This window comes from Suricata suricatta, chromosome 13 (assembly GCF_006229205.1).
Source record: "Suricata suricatta isolate VVHF042 chromosome 13, meerkat_22Aug2017_6uvM2_HiC, whole genome shotgun sequence".
Taxonomy (NCBI): domain Eukaryota; kingdom Metazoa; phylum Chordata; class Mammalia; order Carnivora; family Herpestidae; genus Suricata; species Suricata suricatta.
Window position 1 is genome coordinate 79869308 of NC_043712.1, and position 21178 is coordinate 79890485.

A 21178-nucleotide genomic window follows, 5' to 3' on the forward strand; every position below is an offset into this window, starting at 1 on the left:
CCATCTCTGCCTCCATCTACTAAATCTTACACGTACAACAGACAATAATACCATCCTCAAAATGACACAAACCCCAATTACAGGTTGGAATAAGGCCTAGGAGAAACAAGTCAGGGAGCTGTAGAGATACCCCACGGAAAGGGTGCCTAATTTTGACTAAAGGGTGTTTCGATAGCTTGGAAAAGAGATGATACTTAGGCTACACAGCAATTTAGTTCTATGTGTCCTCATTTGTGATCCGAACAGCCAAAGCAATCTTGAATAAGAATGAGGCTGGAGGTCTCCCACTCCCAGATTTTAAGATACACTACAAAGGTGTGGTAATCAAAGCACAATGGCACTGGCACAAAAACAAATCAAGAGAACAAAATAGAGCCCAAAAGTAAACCCACACCTAGGTGGTCAATTAATGGATGACAAAAGAAACAAGAATTTACAATGGGGGGAAAGACACTCTCTTTAATAAATGGTGCCAGAAAAAGTGGACAGCTACACGCAAAATAATAAGACCAGACCTCTTTCTCACACCATCTGCAACAATAAACTCAAAATGGATTAAAGACCTAAACGTGAGACTGGAAACCATAAAAATCCTAAAGGGAACACAGATAGTAATTTCTCTGACCTTAGCCACAGCAACGTTTTCCCAGGTATGTGTCCTAAGGCAAGGAAACAAAAGCAAGATTCAAATAGTGGAACTATATCAAAATAATAAGCTCTTGCAAAGCAAAGGAAATCATCAACAAAACAAAAAGGCAACCTACTGAATAGGAGGAGATGTCTGAAAATGACATGTCCGATAAGGAGTTAATGTCCGAAAGATATGAACTTATACAACTTAAGATGAGAAAACAAAACTCCAAGTGAAAAATGGCCAGAGGACCTGAACAGACCATGTTTCCAAAGAAGTCATACAGATGGCCAAGAGACACAGAAAGTGATGCTCAACATCACTAATCAGGGAAATAACAGATCAAAACCATGATGAAATACTGTCTTACACCTATCAAAAGGCCTACAATGAAAAATACAAGGCTGGAGCCTGGGTGGCTCCGTAGGTTAAGCGTCTGACTCCTGGTTGTGGCTTGGGTCACGATCTCATGGCTCGTGGGTTCAAGCCCCATGTCTGGCTCTGTGCTTATGGCGCTGAGCTTGCTTGGGATTCTTTCCTTCTCCCTCTCTCTCTCTGCCTTCCCCGCTCACTCTCTCAAAATAAATAAATTAATTAAAAAAAATTAAAGGTAAGAAATAACAAGGGTTGGTGAAGATGTGGAGAAAAGGGAACCCGGGCACACTGTTGGTGGAAATGTAAATCGATGTAGTCACAGTGGGAAAAGGTATGGAAGTTCCTCAAAAAATTAAAAATAGAGGGGCATCTGGGTGTCTCAGTCCATTAAATGCCTGACTTTGGCTCAGGTCATTATCTCAGGGTTCATGAATTTAAGCCCCAGGTACAGCTCTCTGCTCTCAGCAGAGAGCCCACTTCAGGTCCTCTGTCTTCCTCTCTCTCTGCCCCTCCCGTGCTCTCTCTCTCTCTCTCTCTCAAAAATAAATCTTAAAAAAAATGAAAAATAGAAATATCACATTATTCAATAGTTCCACTACTGAGTATTCACCAAAAGAAAATGAAAACACTAATTCAAAAAGTATCTGCACCCCTATGCTTATTTAGTGCAGCGTTATTTACAACAGTCAAGGTACGGAAGCAACCTCCGTGTCCACTGAAAGATGAATGAATAAGATCATACATGATGAAATATTATGCAGCCATAGAAAGGAGGAGATAATGCTATTTGTGACAACAAGATGGACCTAATGGGTATTACACAAAGTGAAATAATTCAGAGAAAGACGGATACCATAGGATTTCTTTCATATGTGAACTTAAAAGAACAAAAGAATAAACAAAAAAGAACTCAGGATTGCCAGAGAGAAGGAGCAGGGGGATGGGCAAAATGGGGGAGGGGCGAGTAGCCCCAGGCTTCCAGCTGTGGAATAAACACTACACAAGAACAGAAGGGACAGCACAGGTAACAGTCGACCGTATTATGACAGCGTTGGATGGTCGTGACAGCAGCTACATTCATGAGTGTCGCATAATGTTTAAACCTGTCCAATCGCTACATTGTATAGCGGAAATGAACGTAACATTGTGTGTCAGCTACAAGCAAATAAAAAATTTTTTCTTTAGAGGTGATACTTGAACATGGATAGCAGAAGGGGAGTTTGAGGGAGAAGAGGAAAATATCGGGTAGGTGATAGAGTCCACCTATCACCTGTCTACAGACAATTCCTAAAGTCTATTCTTTAGGCCACACTCACTCCTCAGCTTCAACCCTGCATATCTGCAGTGGGCTAGTTCTTCTTCTTCTTCTTCTTCTTCTTCTTCTTCTTTTTTTTTTTTTTTTTTAACATTTATTTATTGTTGAGAGACAGAGCACAAGCAGGAAAGGGTCAGAGAGAGAGGGAGACACAGAATCTGAAGCAGCTCCAGGCTCTGAGCTGTCAGCACAGAGCCCGATGTAAGGCTCGATCCCATGAACTGTGAGATCGTGACATGAGCCAAAGTCAGAAGCTTAGCCGATTAAGCCACCCAGGTGACTGGGCTTCTGGACATTCTGAAACTTCTATGCAACTGCCTTGCATAGAACTATAAATACTTATTTTTCCTCCAAAGCAGTTCTCTCCCCTACTTCTCTCTTTTGTTCAAAATCATCCTGATGCGGGTTTCAGACTCCCTGACTTCTCTTTTCATCAAGCCTCCCAGGCTTGCAGCTTCTATAATTGGAACATTCCTTCATGCTAATGCTTTGATTTCAACTTCTCTTCCTTCCACCTTCCCATCTATTCTGACCACATCAAAAGCCTTCAGACTCCCACCATCGCTCAGGTGACACTGAGGGTCCTTGTGACTGTGGTTCCAGCCAACATCTGGTTGCTACTTATCATCTGTATAGAGGTATCTTCCAGGCTGGTCAATCTGAAATCCCTTAGTTACCCATGAAGGTGCCCTAAAGATGTAATCCCTGGTAGTGTCACTCATGTTCTTTCTTCTGGAAGGTCCTTACTATCTTTTCAAATCTTCCTGATTCTTTAAAGCCTCTACTGACTCGTTTCTTCCTGAAAATTATACTCATGATCTCCATAAAACATTGAGAACACATCTCCCCTCTGAAAAATGAAACACATGATCAGTGTCCCTCTATGGAATCACACTTGGTTGTACCTGTATTTTTCCTATCACACATACCAGGTTGTTCCGCCCACCAAAGGCTTGTTTTTGTGTCCCCTGATGTACATCCTGATCATAGCAGAAATGTGTATTTTTTTATATTGCTATCCATGTGAGCAGACAAAAGAAAACCAAAATATTCAGCAAGAATCTATAGTACTATATACTACATCTTAGATCTCAAACAGAAGAGTTTGGTATTGTATTTCAAGATTATAATGCTTGAGGGAAAATCTTCAGTACTGAAAGTATTAATTGTGATTTTGTGCTCCATGTTGTCAGAAGAATAAAGATAACAGTGTTTTCAAACCTACCCACACCAGAGGCTTTTATACACACTGTGTCAAGGGCAAAAGCCAGGCTGTTCTTTATAGAGACATTTAATGTACTGATTAGTAGGAACACAACTAAAGGGTAGACACCAGGCAAGATTATTTTGCAATAAACCAGGCAGAGCTTGGAGTCCAGTGGGAGTATCATTTTTTAGGACACCTTTGCAGAGAGGGTGTCACAGGGAGGGTCAACTTGAAGGACTTAAGCCATCCAAGCACACTGGGTGTTGACTCTGAGAGGGAGGTCTGTTCTAAAACACATCTCAGGGCCTGCTTAGCTTTTCTGTCCTCTGTTTCTCTACTTTTCCAATCTGTCTGTACAGATAGGAAGGTAAGCTGGTAGAAGACTGAGAAAGGACAATTATTGGATGAGCTCAACAGACCTTTTGAAAAACAGCCACATTTATAAATTGGCACCTAGCACCACAACTATTAAGAGTGGCGGGGGCATCTGGGTGGCTCAACTGGTTAAGCATCTGGCTCTTGATTTTGGCTCATGTCATGATCTCATGGTACGTGAGATCGAGCCCTGCATTGGGCTCTGTGCTGACAGCCAGCCTGCTTGGGATCCTCTTTTTTCCTCTCTCTCTGCCCTCCCTGGCACGTGTGCACACATGCCCACATGTGCTCTCTTTCTCTCTCTCTCAAAACAAACAAACATAGAAACAACAGTGGCAACAACAATGCAACTCAAGTAGTGTGTAAGGGATACCTTCTGGAAGATGGAGAAGTTCAGGATTCTAGGAGGAAAAGAAATGCATAATCAGATCTTAGGCAAGCAAGGTTTCTAATTATTTCCCATGTCACAGGGATTCTTATGGAAATTAGTCCATTCAATTAATATTTTATCAAGCACCTACTATCTGGTAGCTGCTCTCGTTAAGAAATTTTTTGAGCATTCTGGCTACTGTACAAAAGAATGAGAACATCACCATTTCCCGACCCCTAAGGAATGAAGCGGTTTAGTCAGTGGCCATCAACAGCTGCTAACATTGAAAGAAAGGCATTCTGACATTATGTGTCTCCTGATGGAGGAACAAACTCCAATCAAGTCAAATATAAATTTGACCAAACCTGTGGATCCAACAACCAATCTACAGGAAAAAGAGGGGACAGATGAACATGTTAAAAGAAACTATGAGGATGTAATCAGCAAAATCTGGACTACGGGATAAACAAACTAAACCAATTTCTTCAACAAATATCTTCACAATGAATAAACAAGTGAAGGGGGGCAGGGGGGCTGGTACTTAACAAGTAGACCATATTTAAATGCTAATCCAAACTAACCAAACTGTTTCTGAAACAGAGATTTCAGGGGCGCCTGGGTGGCTCAGTTGGTTAAGTGTGCAACTCTTGACCTCAGCTCAGGTCTCTGTCTCAGGGTCATGAGTTCAAGCCCCATGTTGGGCTCCATGCTGGGTACAGAGCCTACTTTAAAAAAAAAAAAAAGAAATTGGAACACTGACCAGTAAGAATAAATTTTGTAAAGGTATGATAATGGAATTATAGTTCTTTTCTTAAATAGGAGTCTTTGGTTTTCAGGGATTCTTTTTTTTTATTTTTTTTTAATGTTTTATTTATTTTTGATATAGAGAGAGACAGAGCATGAGAGGGGAAGGGGCAGAGAGAGAAGGACACAGAACCGGAAGCAGGCTCCAGGCTCTGAGCTAGTCGTCAGCACAGAGCCTGACGCGGGGCTCGAACCCACGAACGTGAGATCTGACCTGAGCCGAAGTCGGAGGCTTAACCGACTGAGCCACCCAGGTGCCCCTGGTTTTCAGGGATTCTTAATGTGAGTCAAATAATGGGATACCCAGAATGCACTTCAAATTCTGTGTGGACAGGGGACAGTGACATGAAACAAGATTGGCCAGGGGTTAAATATTCCTGAAGCTGGGTACAGGGCACATGGTGGTTCTTTATGCTGTTTTGTTCCCTTTCGTATATATTTGAATTTTTCAAAAATAATGTTTAATTTACTGAGGTGCTTAGGTAAAATGCATTTTATATTTCATAAGTTTTTGTAAGACAGAGAGATCAAGAGAGAGCAAGCAGGCACAAGTCGGGGAGGGGCAGAGAAAGAGGGAGAGAGAATCCAGATGTGGGACTCAGACCCACACGCACCATGAGATCATGACCTGAGCCAAAGTCGGTGCTTAACAAACTGAGCCCCCCAGGCCACCCTAGATGAAATGCATTTATACTCCATTTGGACTTAGCTTACTACTATCTCTGCTGGTGGCAGGCACAGGGGGCACAAAGATGAAAATTAATGATCTGGGATTTTAACTAAAGTGGTTAAAGTACGAAACTTGCTCTGTTTGATTCTCACCTCACCTGATCGCTCACTGACAGAAGATCTAAGGAATAACCAAGTCAGCAAGAAGGGGAGCTGATGGGAAGATGTAGCAAAGGCCCTGAGTAATTTTCCCACCTGGCCTACAGTCTTGTGCTTGAATAAAGAATACATGACTGGCAAAAACGCTTGTGTGAATTTCAACAACATAAGACCATTCAAAATATTCTCCTGCGGCTTTCATGCAAGTAGATGTTCCCAGATGCACTGGTTTAGGGACAAATGAATCAAAGGGTCTGTGATTCCATGCAAGGTGAGTCCCTTGGAGTATGGTTCCTGAATTACTTGTATGTGCAAGTTAGTTAAAGCTCAATACTGCCGTTTAAATTAAATTTAATTTCCTCAATAAGGCCCGGAGTGTGCTCTGCTAATATAATAAAAAGAAAAAATAGGAGACAAGCTATACACTTTTGGCTGGGAAGGCAGACTGAAATAAATATTCAATCTGTAGCCTGCTTATGGCAATAATGTGTTTTTCACTGTGTCGAATGCAGTGATTTAGACTTCAGGGCGTGCTTGATTGCCACGTACCACTGCTTTCTGTGCTCACTTGAAAAGCTTGCAATTATCAGAGTATATTTTATAGAGACCAGAAATAGCCGTCTACCATTTTAAGAGATTATATATGACCACATATACAGTCATACATATACATCAACTTCTATACTGGGGGAGTTGTGGGGTTTCTTTATAGATACTTTGTCTCCATAAATAAAGATGCCTTAACAAATTATTTTGTAAGCACATTTAAAAGCAATGCATTAAAATTGCCAAGTCCTTCTGGTTATATATCTTCTGGGCATGGGGCCAGGTGCTCAGGGCGACTTGCGAGCCACACTTGGTGCCCGTTTCCACACCTACTTCAATGAACGAGGTAAGATTCCTGGACCCTCCTCATCAGCGTCTATACCTCTCCTCTTCTCCAGGTAAAGGGGAAAGAGGACCCCCCCTTCCCTCTCTCTGCTCGCTCTAATGGACAGAGAGAGGGAAGAAAACGAGTAGTATATGTCTGCCATAAATAAGGACTTGATGGTTGGATTTAAACTATAAACTCTAAGCTTCTTAAAGGTAAGGACCACAGTCTATCCATTTTTTTTTGTACCTCTGATGGGCTTCACACGGAGCCTTATGCAGAGGAGGACAAAACTATTTGCTGAATGACATACGATTAATTCGGTAGGAAGGTGACACAGCATCTGTCAAATGAGGGTTCTCTGGTGGTCTGAAGACAGAGAGATCAAGCCAACCCACGCTCTGAGATCACAAAAGGTTCCACAGGACTGGAGGAGTCTTGGGTTTGGGAAAGTCACCATTGGCACTGAGCAACTGACAGCCTAAAAGAACAGCAAGTGCATACTTAAGGGGTGAGTTGTGAGAAGTGATATAAAACCTTGGAAGTAACGGTAAATCTTTGGGGTCTTGAGGTATTACAATTTATTTTTTTTAAAGAGGAACACGTACATGGTCAAAATTAAAGAACGTATAGGAGGGTGGCTCAATGCTGCGTTCCATGTAACGTGAGCGTGATGCAGTGAGGAACCAACTATAGAAAGGTAAGAAGCCTGTGGCAATGTTCTTATCTCCATGTGTCACCAAGTGATCCAAACCCAACCATCGTCTTTTTAGGTGTTTACCTAAAAAGACGGAGGGATCAAAGAGGGATGTTACACCAGCCCTGAGACAGAGTTCGACTTTGAACAAGGAGAGTATTTTCTAAGTTGAGAGGTGACCAAGAACTAGAAGACAGAAATATTAATTTTTTAATGTTTATTTAATTTTTTAAGTGAGAGAGACAGAGTGTGAACAGGGTAGGAGCAGAGAGAAAGTGAGACACAGAATCAGAAGCAGGCTCCAGGCTCTGAGCTGTCAGCAAAGAGCCCGACGCGGGGCTGTAACTCACAAACCGTGAAATGACAATCTGAGCTGAAGTTGGTTGAGCCACCTGGGTGCCCTTAATTTTTAAATTAATGTGTGTGGAGGTGGATTATAGTGAGCAAGTGTAGTGGAAAATTAACAAAAATCTACTTCTCCCTGCGCATCTGTGTCCAGAAAAGGAAATCTGCAACCTGGGATCACTGCTTTCAATGGTCCGTGAAGATCAGGCTGTTGCCTTTTCTCTGAAATTGCTAATAATCTAGGAAGAAGGTGGGGAGCTGTTTCAGAGAGAGGACCATCCGAGGAGGACTCATCTCTGCTTCCTGAGGATGCACATCATGATCTGAAGCCAGATTCGCAGGTGCCTAGGAACTCAGCGAACACGGTGATGGCATCTGGCCCCGTTTGTTTTGGAAACAGCTAGAGCTGCCTAAACTTGGACAAGGGGGCAAAGTTTATGCATGAGGTCTTCACGTGGAGAAACGAACGGAGGAAGTTAAGGAGACATGGACTCCAGGCAGGCTCACATTCAGGCTGGGGGAGGACATTTAACAGAAACATCAGGTTTTAACTTCCCTGCATCCTCAAGAGCCATGGACGACCGACACATTCCATGACAAACGCATCCCCTTGTGAAATAGTTTTTTTGAATCAGACACGTAGGGAAGGACACAGCTGTGTCCCTCTGAAATAAAACGCTGAAATTTAATACACGAATTCATTAATAACAGATTGTTCTTGGCCACTTCCCTCTTGTCGGGGAGGCAGAAATTCCTCACCAGACAGGAGGGCAGAATTTCAAGGGATGAAAGTGAGGAGAGAAGAGTTCTACTTGCCTGATCAAAGCGCCGTGTTAAAAAAAAAATGTCTTTGAAGGAAGAACACTGGTGACATCAAAGGAACATTCCCTTGCAGGGGAGGGGGCCGGATAAAAACTGTGGACTGATGTTGACAGGGATGCACAGCTATGTCCCTGAGCCAAAGCCTCTCAGGAGCCAATGTGAGTTCGTCTGCTTGGGAAGCGCTGGAGCTAAAAGGTGGCCCAGGAAGTACCCTGCCTTGCACAAGGCAGTCACACAGGCCCTGTCCCCACAGCAGTGTGGGGACTCAGCACTGATGTCAAATGAATAAAATAAAGCCCTGTTAAAATCAAACCCATTTCCCCCTTTAGAAGCGTTTCTTCCACTTGCCGGAGCTGAAGGCTTCTGGGAGGAAGACCAGATCACGTGTGACAGGCGCACAGCCAGGTGGGTAAAGTGCCACGTGATACTTCAGAGCCATTTTCTGAACTCTGTAACGTTTCCCCAGACCCTGGAAACTCTCAAAAACACTCCTTCAGTCTCTGCAAGTCCATCTGTCACCAAATTCCAGAAGTTTCTCCTAAGCTATGGAGCTTCTCAGCACCATTTTAGAAGCCACTAGGGGTTGCTGCCCTTTGTTCCCTTTGGTTTGGGGGTTGACAGTCATGCTCTATGTCACACAGTCATCCATGTGACTGACTCACGCTGGCATCCACAACCGGATCCACGCTGGCCAACCTCAAAGGCTTTCCAGAACCCTCTTCAAAGGCAGAGTCGCTACCGTCATGCCTCGCTGAGGTCACTTCCCCTTCCTGCTGTGGCTCTCCTCTGGCTTCCCAGGATTCCCAGCGGGGACATTTCCTTCCCTCTCCTTTCTCCCCTCAGATACTTTGTGAGTCCTTCCATTTGGGAACCTACAATGACCTTAACTGAACATTTACAATCAACTACAAAATCAAAGACCGGTAGGTTCTTTTCACACCAGAGCAGAAAATCCTAATATACTGGACATGGCGTCATTCCATTTCATAAGCCCAAGGACTTCAGCTTCTGTTCAGCTGCACTGTTGTATATTTATATTTCTGTGTGCCAACTTACTTAAAATGAAAGCTGGTTAGACACAAAACCACCACCACCACACCTCAGGGGATACTGAAATTCTCTAATTCTAGGCGATCTTTTAGGCAAAGGAAAAGGAGTTTACTTAGGGGCAAGGAAAGATACTGCCAGCCTCCTGTTTCTTTTCTTTCTGTAGAAATTTTTATAAGGCTCCATTTGGTTTGACGGGAGGATTAAAACACACTGGCCTGATAAGCTTGCCATTTCTGCCTGAGTCGGGAAGCATTCTTGAAAGCTCCTCACACAGGATCCCACAGCACATCCAGAGCTTTGTTTCCCTTTCCACACGAGGTGGGAAGCCATCCTCTTCATTGTAACCGTCACATTTCTCAGAAAGAAGCCCTGCTTTTCAGTGACTCAGATTTCATGCACACGCATGTTGGTAACGTCTGGTAAGGGTTAACGGGCTTGATCGCACTTCCCATTAAACTTTTAAAATTAAATGTTTGGGTTCCTTGGTCACTGTTTCCCTCTCTCCCTCCTTCGGTGAAGAAGGTCACACAATAACTCATTACCCTGTCCAAACTGAGTTCTCTGCTTGGTTGAGCCTGTTCTCTACAGCACCTTTCCCACGAGCTCCTGGTCGGAGCGGGAAAACGGTCACTGTGCACTTGGGAGTCCATCCGCTTTGAACCTGTGTTGCGACTTATTGTTTTCATGTTAGCAGATGTAAGAGAACCTGAGTCTGGAGTCACCCTGGGGGTAAGCTATGACCCAGCATGTGAGCTCTGGGGTCCTGGGAGGTGTCACCTGGCCCAAGTCTCCATTTCTTCATATTAGAAAGGGAATCATGCCACTCACTTATGTTACAGGGCGACTGTGAGGATTGATGAGAACCCACCTACAATATTAAGCAAGTCCACAATCAATGTCAACTGAACCAACCTGCATATGCAATGAGCCTTGGAAATGTGTCTTTATGGTCCAGGAGATCAGGTGTTAAATATGGTACTGTGTGCAAGTATTTTATGACTACATATTATGTATGATGTGTTCTAGAGGCTAAGCTACTTTGGTATCTACACATTGAATCAATGACGCAACTCTGTCTCCACCAAAAACTGGAACAGCTGGTCTGGCTCAAGTTGAGGTACCCCTGAGTTGGTAGAAGGTCAAGAACAGTGACAGAAGAAAAACAATACAATACAACGATTTCCATAGCTTCCCTGAACCGCTCTTGTATTGACCATCGTTCTCCTTCTCTCACTGCCAACAGAAGCTCCCTCCCATCATCTGCTTGCTTCATGGCGGACCGGCGGCCACCTGCCACCTGCAAAAGCTTGTGCAGACATCACCCCCTTTCCGGGGTGGAGGAACAGATGTGCTGTTGTCTTAAAGTGGGAGAGTGGGCACCACCCTAAATAGCTGTTGCCTCTAAGCCTTTCCCAAAAGACTAACATGGGCCTACTGCTGTTCTGTCAAGTGGTTTAAGGGGTGGCAAAATGAAATCACAGAGTTTCCGTTCTCTTAGAGGGCAGATTCTCATGGGTCAACATTAAACACATACCCAAGCGATTACAAAATAATTTAGAAATGCTAATGGTTATTACAGAGATTTAGATCGAAGTTCTGTGAGCATTCAAAGTCTCAGAGAAAGGCTTATGACCACACACATACGCGGCCACGTCCTGTGCCTCAGGCTTTTCCTTCCTAGGGAAACCCTACCGATCGCATTAAGTCCCAGAGACACATGGTTGACCAGTCAACTTTACCATTAGTTTTTCAGTGTCCATTTTCACCACGTTTGCTCTGTCCCCAAACTGCTTCCTTATGGGATTCCTCTTTTGTTTTGCTGGAGCATATTCTCAGGTAATTTTTAAACAAGAGACTTAAACACACACCTATCAGAATAGCTAAAACAAAAAAATTACAGAAGACCGCAAACGCCGGAGAGGATGAAAAGAAATGAGATCACTTATACGCTGCTGGGGGGAACGTAAAATGGCACAGGTTCTATGGGAAAGAGTACGGCAGTTCCTTCCAAAAGCCAACACGTGCTTACAGTGTCATGGCAGGTGCACACGGCACTTCTGCTGGAGACATGAAGAACGCTTACGGAAAACCTGCACAGAAATGACCACAGCAGTTTTTTTTCCCCCAACAATCAAACACTAGAGGAAAACCCCAGGCTCTCCAGCAGGTGAACGGTTACGCGGCAGTGCATCAACACCGTGAAATATGACTCAGCAATGAAAAGGGGCAACTACTCACACTCACAGTAGCTTCGATGGGCTGCCAGCACAGTATGTGGAGAGAAGTCCATCTCAGAAGTGGTCTCCTGTGCGACCATATTTACATGACATTCTTGAAATGGAAACATTACAGAGAAAGAAAACAGAATGGGGGTTGCGAGGGAGGAGGAAGGTGGCTTCAGTTATATCTAACAGGGTAGCACGAGGGATCATTGTGAAGGGACTGTTCCGTACTTAACTGTGGCCATTAAGTCAATCTATCTATGCATAGCATTGCATAAAACCACACACACACATACCCACATACAGATACACAAAAGAGTGCATATAAAACTAGTAAACTCTGAAAAAGGTCAGCGGACAGTATCCAATGTGAATTTCCTGTTCTGATGTCACACTAGGGTCATACAAGATGTTGCCACTGGGGAAACCAGGCAGGACGTGTATGAGGTCTCTCTGTATTATTTTTTCCAACGACATGTCAGTGTACAATGATCTCAAAATAAAAATTTTTGTCAAAGACAGTTTCTAAGTAGAAACCTGTTTCAAGTCCTTGAGAACGTGATAAAGTCTTTATTCTCACAAGGAAATCTGGCTTGGCTAGGCAGACATCTAGGTCCAAAATTATTTTCTCTTAGACTAGAGTGTGGAAGGCACTGTTCTACTATTTCCCAGAGACCTTTATGATTCCTTCCAGCTCAAACAATCTTTGATTCTAGGAGCTGGTTTTATTTGTTCACCAATGCTGACTTTGCTTTGTGTTTATATTGCCAAGGTATCGAAGTAATGATAGCACACAGAGCAAAACTCATTATCTAAAACAATGGAGTAAATCAAAAAATCATGGGATTAGAGTGTTTGTAAAACATAATTTGAAAGACAGAGCACTTATTTATGTCTCTTTTGGGCAAGTAATCATTCAAGATATGGTGCAGAGATGGGGAGTTGTTGCTACTCCTGTACCTAACAGAAATAAGGCCTGAAGCATTTTCCCCTCTTTTTTTAATTAAAAAATTTTATTAAAATTTTAAATGTTTACTTTTTATTATTATTTTCTTTAATGTTTGTTTGAGAGAGAGAGAGAGACAGAGACAGAGCAAGAGTTGGGGAGGGGCAGAGAGAGAGAGGGAGACACAGAATCTGAGGCAGGTTCTAGACTTTGAGCTGTCAGCACAGAGCCCAATGCAGGGCTCAAACTCACGAATGGCAGATCATGACCTGAGCCAGAGTCGAACGCTCAACCAATTAAAGCATTCCAGGCGCCACAGCATTTTTTCCTCTTTAGTGGCAACTGGGAAGGCGATCGATATAAAAAGAAAGAAAAAAACTGTCTACACTAAGTGCAAAAAATTAATGCTGAACAAAACATAGCTGGGGGCTAAGCACTGGCCATAGGGTTCAAGTCAGTAGCACAGAAAACAAGCTACCTGGTAATCCCTGCAAATATAGCTGAGAAGACTCCGATTTACGAGTTTAGAGCCACATATAGAAAGACTGGTCCTGGGGTGCCTGACTGGCTCAGTTGGTTATGTATCTGACTTCAGCTTGGGTCATGATCTCACAGTTCGTGGGTTCAAGCCCCGCGTCGGGCTCTGTGCTGACAGATCAGAGCCTGGAGCCCGCTTTGGATTCTGTGTTTCCCTCTCTCTCTGCCCCTCCCCTACTTATGTTCTGTCTGTCTCTGTTACAATAATAAATATTAAAAAAAGAAAAAGAAAAAGATTGATCCCACTCTGCACATCAAAAAGGCTCAGTATTCTTATGACTGGTTTCATTAAATTCTGAAAACCTATTAATATTGATGGTGTCAGACACTTGTGTGAGAAAAGAAAATTGGTTCCACACTATTTAAAAATTAATAACTTTGCCGCACAACAAAAATGGTAATAAATGTAAAGTAACTCATTTGGGTCATTGATTACCAAGACTGTGCCTGATGGGCCTCCCACTTGAAGGAATAAGAAATATTTGGATTATAAACACAAGCTCTCGCTAATACACTGTGCAATGATGTCAATTCCCCAGAGTTATCAATACATATTGTAGGATGTAATAATTCATCAGGTTAATTAAATGATACGGGGAGTCTTTAGATTTTTCAAAGAGAAGCTATGTCAGAGAAGAAATAATTATAGTAAATTAAAAAGGAATATAAAAATAGTTCCTAATTATTCTTCCAAAAGGAACACATAAATTTCAATTCAAAAGGGGGTTTCTACCTAATCTTGTAATATGTTCTGGGTATATACAATAAGTCAAGTAATGCACCCGCAGTGAAGTATCGGGAATGAGTCTGGCCTCTGAGACATTGACAGTCTAGAGGGGCAGGTAATATGTGCCCCTAAAGGAGACAGGGGCAGTATTAAATAAAGTCTAATGACATCTCCAATATTGTTTCTACGATGCTAGAGAGGGTGTGGAGAGACGGGCACCCTCCTACACTGTTGGTGGGAATGTAAACTGGTGCAGCCGCTCTGGAAAACAGTGTGGAGGCTCCTCAATAAACTATCGACAGAACTCCCTTATGACCCAGCAATAGCACTGCTAGGGATTTACCCAAGGGATATAGGAGTGCTGATGCATAGGAGCACAGGTATCCCTATGTTCATAGCAGCACTGTCAACAATAGCCAAAACATGGAAAGAGCCTAAATGTCCATCACCTGATGAGTGGATCAAGAAGATGTGGTATATATACACAATGGAGTACTACATGGCAATGAGAAAGAATGAAATCTGGCCATTTGTAGCAAAGTGGATGGACCTCGAGGGTGTCATGCTAAGCGAAATAAGTCAGGCAGAGAAGGACAGATACCATATGTTTGCACTCATAGGTCTAACAGGAGAACAGGAGAAACCTAATGGAGGACCAGCGGGGGGGGAGGAAGAGGGAAAGAGAGTTGGGGAGAGAGAGGACGCAAAACTTGAGAGACTACTGAATACTGAAAACAAACCGAGGGCTGAAATGGGGGGGAAGGGGGATGGTGGTAATGGAGGAGGGCACTTGTGGGGAAGAGCACTGGGTGTTGTATGGAAACCAATTTGACAATAAACTACTTTAAAAAATAATAATACTGTTTCTACGAAAAAACAACTGAAATATAAATACACTTTTGTGACACAAGTGGCTTAATACAGGGACACTTGGGACCTTGACTGTGATTCAAAATGGAGATCGTCGGCTTTACTGTATTATATTCTCAATGACCACGTGGCAGACACATCAGTGAAAGTGGATACTCCCTCCTCGACAGGGAGAATGCAAAAATCAGCTAGCTACACAAAAGTCACCAAAGACAGACTTTTCTTGGAGATGTAACCTAAATGTGTCTCTTCGTCATCACATGGTTTACTGTGCTTAGTCCTTTATTCAAATACTATCTCAATAAACATTTACTTAGCACTGGGCAATGTAGATACAAAGAAAATGAAGGTTTGATTCCCAAGCTCACGGACCTGCATGTGAATAAATACAACAGTGTGTTGAATCCCACAGAAGAGGTGACCCCAGGGTGTTTGGGGAGTCGCAGCACGGTGATCTCAGAGGACAAGATGCTGGCAGTCCTGAGGGGAGCAGGTGAGGGGGAGGTGAAAGGAAGTGGGAAGAGGTCTAGCAGAGAGAGGCACGCAGGAAAAGCCCAGAACCTTCACAGAACACGTCCAGGAGATGGGAATGGCTGGGGAATGAAGGGGCTCTGGAAGGTGAGAGAAGGCAGAAAAGGGAGCCGAAGAAGAGGGAGGCGGGGCCAGAGCAGGAAGGATGTTGACGGCCCAAGCTAGGAAGACTGGGCACTGCTGCACGGGCAGGTGGTCTTCTGACCACTTTGGCGGCAGCCATGTGAAGGCACGGTGAAGGCAGTGATCCTGAAAAGGAGTAAGCAGGGGCACCTGGGGGGCTCAGTGGGTTAGGCATCCAACTTTGGCTCAGGTCATGTCTCACGGTTTGTGACTTTCAGCCCCATATCGGGCTCTGTGCTGACAGCTCAGAGCCTGGAGCCTGCTTCCGATTCTGTGTCTCCTCCTCTCTCTGCCCCTCCCCCGCTTGTGCTCTGCCTCTGTCTCTCAAAAATAAATAAATATTAAAAAAAAGAAAAAGAAAAGAAAGAAAAGGAGTAAGGAGGCTACTGCAAAACTCCCAGAGAAGGGGCAGATCTAAGAGTTACTTAGGAGGCAGACTGGGGCGCGCCGGGGTGGCTCAGTCGGTTAAGAGGCCGACTTTGTCTTGGGTCATGAACTTGCGGTTTGAGAGTTCGAGCCCCGTGTTGGGCTCTGTGCTGAAGCTCAGAGCCTGGAGCCTGCTTCAGATTCTGTGTCTCCTTCTCTCTCTGTCCTTCCCCTGCTCACACGGTCTCTCTCTGTCTCTGAGAAAATGAATAAATGGAAAGGAAAAGGAAAAGGAAAGGAAAGGAAAGGAAAGGGAGAGGAGGGGAGGGGAGGGGAGCAGAGGGGAGGGAAGGGAAGGAAATGAAAGGGAAGGAAAGGAAAGGAAAGTTAAGGAAAGAAAAAGGAGGCAGACTGGATGGTCCACGGTAACTTACTGAGTCTGGAGAAAGAATGGCCTCCCGGTTTATTCGTCTCACGGGGATGGTTTGAATAAACCCTACTTCCTGTATTCAACGGCAAGTGACCTAGGATGTCCTGACAGTGCTCTTGCTGTCACGACTCGGATCCTGGGTCAAGGTCGCTTACGGGTGCAGAGGGCTGTCACAGCAGGCCGGGGGTGAGGCCCACGGAGAGGAAATGCTCCCAGAAAGGGGACCTCATTATTCACATGCCCCTTTCCCCCAGACGCTGCCTGTAAGGCACAGCAGCACGGAGGCTGGGGAGGACCCAGGATCGGGAGCCCCCATGCTTTTGGGAAGAATCTTTGAATCGTATGGGAAGGACAGATGAAGTGTGCTCAGTTTTCTAGGAGGGTTCCGAGGGGCTCCTGTCCTATGTGGGGGAGCCGGCCAGCGATGGGCCATCCTGGGAGCCAGGCTCACAGACGAGGGCCCAGGCTCAGACTGGGGAAGCCGGGAAAGGGGGAGCAGGGGTGCCCCAGAGAGGCCGGGAGTTGACAGCTCACTGTGGAACAGGCACTCCAGGCCATTTCTGGGCCAGGAGACCAGCAGCAGCTCGGACTGGGAACTGGGGAAAGTGACTGTGGGGAGCAGGGCACGACGGACCCAGGCCGCGCTGGGTCAATGAGCCATGCGGGTGTCCTCTGGCCGGTGCTCACGCAAGGGGAATGGGGTCCTGGGGTGAGAGGTTAGGCCACAAAATTAAAGAAGTGGAATGGGCAGGAAGCAGGAGGTCAGGAGGCTTCTCATGTCTGCCTGGGGACGACAGGCAGGCTGGGGTCCAAAGGCCTGGGAGTCTCGGATTGGCCGCTTCTCAGCCCTTTGAGGACCCTGGCACCCCCAGAAAGGGCCTTTGGCATTATTTTGGCTCCTGACTGCTCCCCCTCCTGCCTCGCATGCCCCCCTTCCTATGACCTGCCTCAGCACAAGGAGCTGCAGCTCGGGGACATGTCCTGCTCCTTCACGCCTCTCTTCCACGGATCTCTCTTCTAGAAATGCGCCTCCACCACTCTGCTGGCCTGGAGAAGTCTTGGGCCAAACCACGAGAGGACGTCACCTCCCCCGGTCTGCACAAGCCTTAGAAGACCATCATCGCACTGGACTACAACGTCCGACTTCTGACGAGAAACGGAGGCCATCATGTCCGTGTTGGCAGAGAGCAGGCCTGCAGGGCACCTGCTGGGGGGACGTAAAAGGATGTGTCCCCCCCTTGGGTCTTGTTCACCTTTCTGCTGACAGAGCCATGCGGGCCCTTAGTTCTACCGCGTCTAGAGTCTTAGTTCTACCGCATCCCTGAGACAGAGGAGGCTGACCTGCAGATACAGACTTTGGCCCTGGCGCCAGCCTGGGGGGACCCCACGTCCTTCCTGGATCTCCCTGGCACCTCAGCCCGCACGAAAGCTCCGTTCTACAGAGTGAGGGAGGTGAGAGGCCAAGAGATGCTCCCAGCCAAGCCCACCGCACAGCCCATTCTAGCCACCCAGGGTGCTGGGAGAACCTGATGAGAAATAGAGAGAGAGAAAGGGATATGGAGGGAGAGAGAGAAGGGGGGCATCGTGGCCTGGCTCTGGCATGGGGACTCAGCCTGCGGGGAGGGGGCTGGGGGGTCAGGGTTCCAGGGGACTCAGGAACTGGGGAGGGAGGGAGCTGACAGCTTCTGTCAGTTTTGCAAAGAGGCCTGTGACCATTAACCCTGGAGACCCTCCGTTCTGGAACCGGGCCTGAGCTGCTCACGGCACTTCTGCCCAGGGAACCAGGTGCTGACTCCAGATCACACAGGTCGTGCTCATGGTCAAGAGAGACCACGGAAGGGACCCGGGTTCCCTCACGGCGAGGCAGTGAAAGGCTCCCACGCCGCCCTGAGAAAAGCCTCTTTGGAGATAAATGTTGTGAATCATTTAAAGGAGTTCATCGTCTGAGTCTGAGTCCAGATCAAAGGGGGCGGATGAGAGGGAGTTGGCTTTTGAACCTCGGCACTGACCTTCCTTAAAACAACACATCTTCCAAAAATAAAAAATAAAAAAGCCAATCTCCAGGGTCTCGTTCCTCATGAAGAGACATGTTTGCCATCGTCCTGTCAGTCCTGGGCTCAGGAAACACTAATTAACAGGCAAATCTGATGCAACGGCTCTTTCACATGTGACTCTTCCCATTTTGTTTTTCTGGGTGTAGAAGCGTGTGGTTTTAGAACACGCACACGAGAAAACGGCTTTCCATATTCAAGAGGCAAGAAGCACACAGGCACACAAAGAGAAAGCAGATCTAAAATTGGAGAGGCTTGTGCTAAACTCTGGGGAGCGAGAGTCACTTTTCACCCACGTCCTGTAAGGGCAGAGAAAGCACAGGAAAAGGTCTCTACTCAAGTGCGTGCGCTGTTTTTTCTTTTCTAAAAGAAAACCCTGCATCATTCACATTCACCCAGATATCCGAATAGCTCAGCTGGACATTTTTGTTGTTGTTGTTGCTGTTGTTGGTTTGCTTAGTTCCTTTGACTTATGAAAAGATAATTTTAAAAAGTTCCTTACAGCGAACCTTTATGTTTCAATTGTGAAGAGCACACACTTTGTACCTGAAGAGATGTGGGCTCTGCCCGTGACTCACTAAGTAATGCTGGGAAGGTTTCTTAACCGCTTTAAGGGGCTGACGATTTACCAGCAAAAAGGGAAATGAGAATGGTCACAAACTTTAAATGGATGCTGAGAAACTTAAATGAAATGTACACTAAAATCTAGGCTAGCCTGGAGCACTAGACATTAAGAGCGGGAGCTGTGGCTGGGCGCCTGGTGGCTCAGTTAGTGGAGTGTCCAACTTCGGCTCAGGTCATGATCTCACGGTTTGTGAGTTCGAGCCCCGTGTTGGGCTCTGTGCTGACAGCTCAGAGCCTGGCGCCTGCTCAGATTCTGTCTCCCTCTCTCTCTGCCCTTCCCCCATTCATGCTCTGTCTCTGTTTCTCAATAATAAATAAATGTTTAAAAAAAAAAAAAAAGAAGAACCCGAGCTGTGGAGTAACATCACTAACAATTAAACAACCCATTCAGCGACGCTGCTTTGCATATTAACATGCAGAAAAAAAGGACCCATACATAGTAGGACTGTGTTTCTCAGCAAGGATTCTCCCCGCCCTCTGTACCAGTGCTGGTCATCTGTCCAGGCCCACACGAGGTCCAGAAAGCCACAGCCTCAAAGACGCACCTCATACATTCCAGAAGCCTATCCACTCCTAGAGAAAGCCCTGGTCGCCTCCTCTGTGCCCAACGTAGCTTTGACCTGGATGGTTTTCCCAAGTTCACGTGGGGCACAGAGCGCTCTTTCTGAGAGTGTGTCCGTCAGACGACTGTCACTCCTCAGAAGCCATCAGAGTTTGGTTTTCATCTTTTTCTCCAAGGGAACTTTTACCTACTTTCTGTAAATGCACCCTATTGGGAAAATTCTGTCCCAGGTTTGGGGTCTTGTTATTTTGTTCCTAGGAAGTGCGGGCTGAGGGGCTACGAATTCCTCCTTACTTCTGAGAACCCCTCTCGCTAAGTTTACACATTATGGTCATTCTTGTAAGTGCTGAGACTCATTCGTGATCGCCCAAGATAATCTGCACCCACGGGGAGTATCCTGGGATCTGCTGACCGATTCTCTAAACTTCTCTCCCCAGTTGGGACGTTACCTGTGCAACATTTGTGTACGGCTTTTCTTGCTTATCACTGCATTACGCTAATCCCTTTTCCCTCCAGTTTAACCACAGGGGAGGATGCAAAGAAAAAATAATCCTTGTTTACTTTTATCAAAGAAAGCTGACTTAGCTTTTTACTAAAATCCATAGACACTCCCGGACAATTGCCTTATCATCCACCATTTCCTTCAACATCAAGGAAGCAGGGATGGGACATGGGACTGTTAGGAAAGGGATTCCACATGTCCATTCTGGACATCCCTTACCAAGGTGACATGATCACAGATGCCTTTCCAAGGGCAATCCCAGCAAGGATATCTCCTTACCCGGCAGTCTCTCTGAAGTGTTTTCATGAGCGCATTGTAAGTTTCGGTGTCAAAATATAACCCCTCGTGCATGTCCTGCAGGAAATCCAAGTCCTTAAACGTGGGGTTGGATTTCTCTCTCTCTTTTCGGGAAGCTCTTCGCTTGTAGGTGGAACCTTTGAGGTCATATGTGAAGTGCATTTTCATAGAGCACGGTAAGACGTTGTTCATTACCACGATCCTGATGTTAATGCCCCCTGATTGCATGCAATACAGTCCGTAAAATTTTGGCAAAAGAGTCCTTGGATTCTGGTTTAAATTCTAAAAAGAGAAAAAGGGGAAAAATGTTTCAAATCTCCTATTTCCACAAAATAATGCTCCATTAAATATCTACTTTCATCTAATATGATAATAAAAAATGAAATGTGATTATATTTATTAATGGCCATGACTAGGGGAGCCTGGGTGGCTCAGTCGGTTAAGCCTCTGACTTCAGCCCAGGGCATGATCTCACGGTTAATGAGTTTGAGCCGCACATCAGGCTCTGTGCTGACAGCTCAGAGCCTGGAGCCTGCTTCAGATTCTGTGTCCCTCTCTTTCTCTGCCCCTCCCCTACTCATGCTCTGTCTCTCAAAAATAAATGGACATTAAAAAAATTTTAAAAGGCATCACTAAAATATTGCTATTTCCGATCTGGTTCTTAAGTTGGCTCACTGGAACAGTAACTTTATCATTGTAA

General features: G+C 45.3%; 1 protein-coding gene across 2 annotated transcripts in view; it reads right to left on the reverse strand.

The window, feature by feature from the left end:
- Positions 1–21178, reverse strand: part of PIP5K1B (phosphatidylinositol-4-phosphate 5-kinase type 1 beta) — a 305766-nt gene that overhangs the window by 88868 nt on the left and 195720 nt on the right. For both annotated transcript variants that reach the window (XM_029921176.1, XM_029921175.1), the window contains exon 7: positions 20461–20760. In XM_029921176.1, coding sequence (XP_029777036.1) covers positions 20461–20760 — 300 coding nt within the window. The remainder of the gene's footprint in view (positions 1–20460; positions 20761–21178) is intronic.